The sequence below is a fragment of the Dreissena polymorpha genome, chromosome 14, assembly GCF_020536995.1.
Source record: "Dreissena polymorpha isolate Duluth1 chromosome 14, UMN_Dpol_1.0, whole genome shotgun sequence".
NCBI classification, from domain to species: domain Eukaryota; kingdom Metazoa; phylum Mollusca; class Bivalvia; order Myida; family Dreissenidae; genus Dreissena; species Dreissena polymorpha.
Window position 1 is genome coordinate 27,394,683 of NC_068368.1, and position 7,046 is coordinate 27,401,728.

The window sequence follows — 7,046 nt, forward strand, 5'->3', positions numbered from 1 at the left end:
TTAAATCATCAAAATAGGTCAATGTCAATGTCAAAATGAGGCCAAGTGAACAGGGTGTTAACAATGCTCCTTATCTATTCAATAGTAAAATTGCGCCTTGGCGATAAGAGTAGTTTGTTCATTATTTTCTTCAAAATATCAAGCTGAAAATTAATTTAAACTTGGGTCGGCAACTGGAAACGGTCAATTCAAACTACCGGGATTGGGGTTCAAACTATGTTAACAGCATGCCAAAGCTCACACAGAAGCTCATAATTAATCACTGAAACGGATTAATAAACACTTAACATCCCAAATATGACAACCAGGCTCATAACACTTAAATGAATACAATTCACCGGTTCACCTGCCTTGGATCAGCTGATGCAAAACACATCTGGTTTATATCAGAATGCAGTACCTCACACTTAGCCCAGAATAAATAACGACATATAAGTGTAAATAAGCATGCACATTATAGAACATAATTGTGTTAAAGAATAGCCAGTATACCACAATGAACATACACAAGTGATTTCTTACACGTATTTTTGTCTGGCTCCACGGACGAAAATTCGACGAATGCTTGAGCAACAAGATTTAAACATTAATTGTGTAATGTGCATCATGAAATCAAGCTTGCAAAGAATATTGATACCTTCAAATACACAGGTTTGTCAATTGAATGCATACATAATATAAAACACTTGTCATCAACCTCTAGCCTTTACTTCAATATCGGCATTTAGGCCAAAAATGATATCTATGTTTTACTTTAATTGTTGCTTCAATATAGGCCATTAGTTACTGTCAATGCTCAACCTTGCTTCAATATAAGTTATAGACAATGTCAAATTACACGCACAACGTAGCGTCAAATGGTGCTAAAAATGGTGGATACATCCCATGGTTATTTTTGCTTCAAAAATTGCTAATTCTCACGCTAACATTTGCTTTAATATGGGCTATAGATGATTGCAAAATTTTGAACCGAACGTAGCTTCAATATGAGCTAATAGATTTCGTTAAATCCAATGTTAAACGTCGCTTCAACATTTTGTTTAAAGATATAGCTAATTTTTTAAATCTCAAAGGCGGTATCTGGCTCTATAAGGACTAAAAGTGACTGCTTAATCTCACGAAGAAGCAAAGTGAAAATGGCTTTGTGCAGACAGCATAAGGACAGAACAGCCTGCGAGTAAATCACAGTCTGTTCAGGTTCTATGCTGCATGCTGCTCATCAGTATCTAAGGTTTGCAGAGTAAGTGGGCAGGTAAGCCTAAAAACAAGAATCTAGTGAGGAAAGTCTTCAATTAAATTTATTTTTCTAGGGGACGACAAATGCGTGAAAATACATATCTTAGTGGTAAAGTGTTAAAGCAAAATATCACTTAAACGCATACCTGCTTCTAGACAACTTGATGTATCGCAGCTTCACAATATCTTACCTGAGAACGTACACGAGCACAATGAGGGCAATGGAAAGACAAACGATGACAGCCAGCAGTTTGGGGATGTTGATGTTGCACTGGTAGCAATTGACCAGGTCCTCGCAGTCGTACATACTGGAACATGGGCTCGACTGACACTCGTCTTCTTCTATCTGACACCAGTCGCCGATATAGCCTGTTTTTCGTTTAATAAAACATGTTGACATAGAGAATAACAGGTTACTGTCTCATCGCTTTGTAAAATACCAGGCTAGGCTTAGAATAATATAACGGCGAGGCTTGCCGAGCCGTTATTTTATTCGTGCCGAGCCTGATATATTACACAACGATGGGACAGAATCTATTTTTCTGTTTATCATACCACATTATCCTAAAAATCTACAAAATAATCCATTTCTTTATATTTAATATGTACGGATCCCCGCTGATTTTGCTTATCCGGCTTTTACACGTTGACATACATGTAGAAACGGCGTTCGAAAAGACAACACGAATAATTGCTTATTTTAAACATCGTATAGAGAAAAAAAGTTGTTTGCACTACGAATGGGAAGCGTACAACCGCTTTAATTATAAACGTCTTGAATTGGAGATCAGGAATGTACTGCAGCGACAAATTTAATCTAAGAACACAATTCACCGAATACTTTGGAGACGCCATTTTGGAGACGTGTATTAAAATTGACATTTTGATGATGGTGTCAATAATGACATAAGCGTGTTAAATCGTTTGTTTAAATAGTTTAGGATAAGCATACAGTTACCATTTGTCTTGACTTTCTGTGCAAAATGTGCGAGTGCAAAAACTATATCGATATTTAAGATTTATTGCCGCATTGATGACGTCATTTAATTTATGCAGTGCGGCCTGTTGTGATTTAAAAAAAAAGTTTTTGTGATTTATGACTTTAAACTAGAATAAAATTTGTACGTTCTTTGTATCAAAGTATTTGTTTTGATGAACCTGATTCATGTTGATAGAAATTGATGACTTTATTGAAAATCCAACGTAACTCCAAACATTTACTGATACAAGATCTTCCTGTTGACCATGATATAAAAAAATATATCAGGCAACGTTATATCAGGCAGATATCAATGCGATGGTATGATAAAATGAGCCATGAAAACGTAACATAGTCATTCATATTATGTAACGTATATTCAGTAAAAGTTTGTCAACGCTTCTAGTAAATTACACATGATGGAAGTCGTTAGTATTACCATTGTAATATCGTATTGTATGGAAATATATATGAGTCGCAATCTGAAAAAAGGGGTTAATGCGTACGCGTATTTAGTATTGTCACAGATTAGACTGTGCAGTCGGTACAGGCTATTCAGGGACGACACTTTCCACCTAGACTGGATGTTTGCTATAAAGAATTAAACACATACAATACAAGCGGAAAGGAATGTCCCTGATTAGCAAATGTATACTGCACAGGCTAATATTGGACGAAACTATGTACATGCATTAAGCCCTGTATTACCAAAGGCTCATATGCGTGATTACCAGGTTCACAGACGCACTCAAAGCCACTGAATGACCGCGATCTGGCCGGATCTTCACACGCGTCATATCCCAGAATGGGATGGTGGCACTGACCATGAATGCAGGGGTTCTCCAACACATATACATAGATAGTGACACCAGGCGTGTAGATGCCATCAGCGTTCCGGGCGATGAAATCCAGCGTCATGTTACCCTGTAGGTCTGGAGAGTATTCAAACTCAATGTCATAAGCTTCGACGCTTCTGTAGCGCCTAGTAGTGTAATTGGTCAGCGGGATATCCGATGTGTTAGTTAACCTCTTCAGAGAGTAAGCGGCGTCCCCGAGAGCGCTAAATCTTGGAATTGGAAAAAATATCTCGCCCCCGTCGACATCTGCGAGAACAACTCGTCCGGCGTAGTGGGTGGAAGACCTGTTAGCGTTCACTAAAATGGTGTGCCAAAAAGAGGGCCGTTTCTCAGCGTAAAAGGTTTCATTGGAATCAAAAAAGAATCGCTCAGTTTTATCAGGAGTTCCGTGAATAACAAGTTTTAATTGTTTTGTATGCGACATTGGTTGTTCAAACGCTGGCAAATCTGTCTCAGTGACCTCAACAGTGACATCATCTTCGCCGTAGAAATCGTCTTCAATTGCCTTACACCGGAGATTACCGTCGGAGGTGATGTTACACTGGAGGTTTTCTGGCTCATCAACGATATTGTAAATCAATGTGTCATCCTCTGGATCCTCTGTTTCTATAGTAAGGTCAGCAATAACGTCTTCCGTAATATCCAAGGTCTTTGAAACAATTTTCGGGGGGTAATTGATAAACGTTTTTTCGATTTTCACCAAACTGTAATGCAAGGGTGATTCTAGTTCGATTGAGGCGTCTCTCTTTTTTCTCACTGCGCTGTTGAAATCTGGGCATATCTTTTGAATAAAGAACTGCATACATAAAACTGGAGTATATTTTAGATATTTAAATACATTTAATAACTATTAAATGCTAACATTATTTCTTATTCAATATATTTGTATTTTAAATGATTCCCAAACAGGCGCATTTTCTATGTTCATGCACACGATAATATGGCTTAATACGTATATTAAAACCATAGGACTTAAATACGTATTTAATATTTATTACATTCCGATTCTATTTATCATTAGTTCAATTAATTGATTAGAAATTGTTCATTAAACATTTTAGACATTTATCTCATACTACCATTGATGAATAGACTCCACTGGAGAAATTCGCAGACAATATTTCATTACACCCTTCGTCAATGTGAACCCAGACCTCTTTCTCTGAAATAATATAAAATAAAATCTGTAACACTTTGTGAAACAAATATTTTGCTGTTAAGTGACTGATTGTCAATAGCACGACGCTTCATAAATACTTTCGAAGAAACACAGCTTGTAAAACAACTTGCTATTAAATGAAAAATATTAAGAACATTTTTTGAGTTCAACTTCCACTTTGAATCTAAGAAACTAGCAAATATATTTTTAGTAGAAGGTAACTATAAAACTCCTAAAAATCATGAAGGCAATGCCAAATATAATGTTACGTAGTGGTCAACTTCAACGAAAATTCCAATATCAGTTATTGATAGTTGGTGCAACAGCACCATTGATGGGACATTACGGGTTTTAAAATGTGCACGAGTAATCAAACACTTCAAATCAAACGTTTTTTTTGTCTTTTCTCAATCGTTTGACTCGGAACTGAACTGAACAGTGCGTGTGCGTGCAGAACTGTACGGTAAATAGTGCGTGTAAGTTCCGAACTTAACGGTACATACTGCATTTACGTTTCCAACTGAAAGGTGCATATTGCGTATACTTACCGAACTTTACGATACATAGTGCATGTACGTACGGAATGTTACGGTATATATTGCGTGTTTGTACCGAAATTATGGTACATTGTGAAATTATGCACCGAACTTAACGGTACATAGCGCATGCACGTACCGATTTTTACGGTAGTTAGTTAATGTATGTACCGAACTTTAACGGTTCATAGAATTTTTACGTACAAAACTGTACGGTGCATTGTGTGTGTATTTACCAAACTTTAAGGTGCGTAACACGTGTATTTACCGAACTATACGATACACAATGCGTGTACTTGGAGACTTTTCTAACGCAAAATGTATTCAAATAAATATAGCTCCCTTACATTAGAATGGATTTTGTTGAAATTTGGACTCGGACTTAATCAACACATATCTAATACTTCATGTAAATTTAATAGTAATTGATCAACATTTAAATATAAAACATAACACATTACAAAAATCACTGAAAACGTAAAATTCTCAAAATCGTACATCGTAAAATAATAATGTGCAAAGCAAAACGCATAAACATTCACGTCTTAATGACCGACCGGCTTGCAACACCCTGCTCATTAATATTCATACGAGCCATATTGTTTTTCAAATTTATGTTTTGTTTTCCTGGTGTAGAAACCCACCTAGAATGATGTAATTAAAATCAAATTAGAGTTATATTTGATTCGTTGTGCTTCACTTGTTGACTTTTCGAACGAAGCATTTTTCAAACTTAAATATCGTAATTATGAGTAAATATTTTGATTTAAAATTGTACAGGTGATCAAATGACTTCATTATGTGCAGTTAACGATAAAACCATTCATCCGTGACGATCGGATGCTTAAATAGCAAGTCGGGAAGGTAGCCTGCACCAAGCCGGTTGCGCTGTTGCGCTCCTGAAATTGTATACGAGATATAGTGATCTTTAAATTAATTTAATGTTTTCCTGGTGTATCAACCCACCTAAAATGAATAAATTGAAATAAAATTAGAATCATATCGCTTTTCACCATCTTCACGTGTAAAAAGATGAAACCACACAAACCCCACGTGCAAAAGCGCCCTATTGTCACGGATGAATGAATATATCGTTTTCTTGCACAGAATATAGTCAAATGATCACATGACAATTTAAAACCAAAATCTTTACTTAATACTGAGATATATAAGTTTGAAAAGTGTAGCGTTAGAAAGTCTCCAAGTATATGCACCGAACTTTTAGGTTCATAACGCGTGTATTTACCGAACTCTACGGCACATAGTGCGTGTATGTACCGAACTTTTAGGTTCATAACGTATGTACGTACCGGTGTCCCAGAAGACAAGAGCGGGTTGATACACGGTATCCTTCTCACATCCAAGCCCAACTGTCAAGTGGATGGTAACACGTGAGGCTTCAGCACGTGGTGCCGGGGAGAGAAAGAAATTGACGTCACAGAGGTGATGTATCCTGCAACACACAATGTGGTTATTATTCAATTATTAAACATTTACTGATGAAATGTTTAAAATATATTTTGAAATTGTGTACGGTAAAGAGGGTAAAAAACTATTGGTCGCTCATCTTAGACCCGATTTAAATGAACTTAATTGTTCTGAGAAGTTTTTTTCATTGCTTCAAACATATCTTCATTATAACAAATTGTCTGAGCATGATTCATTCGAAGGTCGAACAAGAGCTCACTATGAGCTCTTTGTACGCAGGTGAGCTAAATAGAATTGCACAGAAAATCAAGTACGAACATAGAAAATTCTAATCGTTCGCCTAAAGTCAATTGGTATATAATTGGTAGAACCAATTTTAATTTTGTGTATCATCGAGCCATCAGTTGCAGATAACGGCTTATAGTTAGAGGTTCGTTGTATAAATGAAACCTCAATTTCGGCAAACGGCGCTCAATGCAAGTGCGTAACGTGTCGTCCCAGATTAGCATTTGCAGTGCATGCAATCTAATCTGGGACGACACTTTCTGCCTTAATTGGATTTTGGCTTAAAAGACTTTCATACCATAAAACTGAAAGTTTCGTTCCAGACAAGCCTATGCGGACTGCAAAGGCTAATATGTGGCCAAACTTTACGCGCATGCATTAGACCAAATTTTTCCGGAACGAGGCTCATATAACGTGCACAACATTGAAAAGGATGTCCGCAATTTACCTATTTCGCAATAGCCTAGAAGTTTTTTTCTGCGTTGTTTCAACGTTGGAAATGAACGGTCTATACTCGGCCGTGGCGGCGCTGCCGTATGTTTCCTGTATGTCCTGCTTTGTCAGTG

General features: G+C 36.8%; 1 protein-coding gene across 1 annotated transcript in view; it reads right to left on the minus strand.

The window, feature by feature from the left end:
* The window catches only part of LOC127858075 (uncharacterized), a 60,022-nt gene that overhangs the window by 6,463 nt on the left and 46,513 nt on the right, over nt 1–7,046 (minus strand). The window contains exons 32-36 of the mRNA XM_052394961.1: nt 6,929–7,046; nt 6,078–6,220; nt 4,152–4,234; nt 2,947–3,853; nt 1,428–1,605 (exon numbers count right to left, since the gene is read on the minus strand). The exon at nt 6,929–7,046 is cut by the window's right edge and continues 27 nt beyond it. Coding sequence (XP_052250921.1) covers nt 1,428–1,605; nt 2,947–3,853; nt 4,152–4,234; nt 6,078–6,220; nt 6,929–7,046 — 1,429 coding nt within the window. The remainder of the gene's footprint in view (nt 1–1,427; nt 1,606–2,946; nt 3,854–4,151; nt 4,235–6,077; nt 6,221–6,928) is intronic.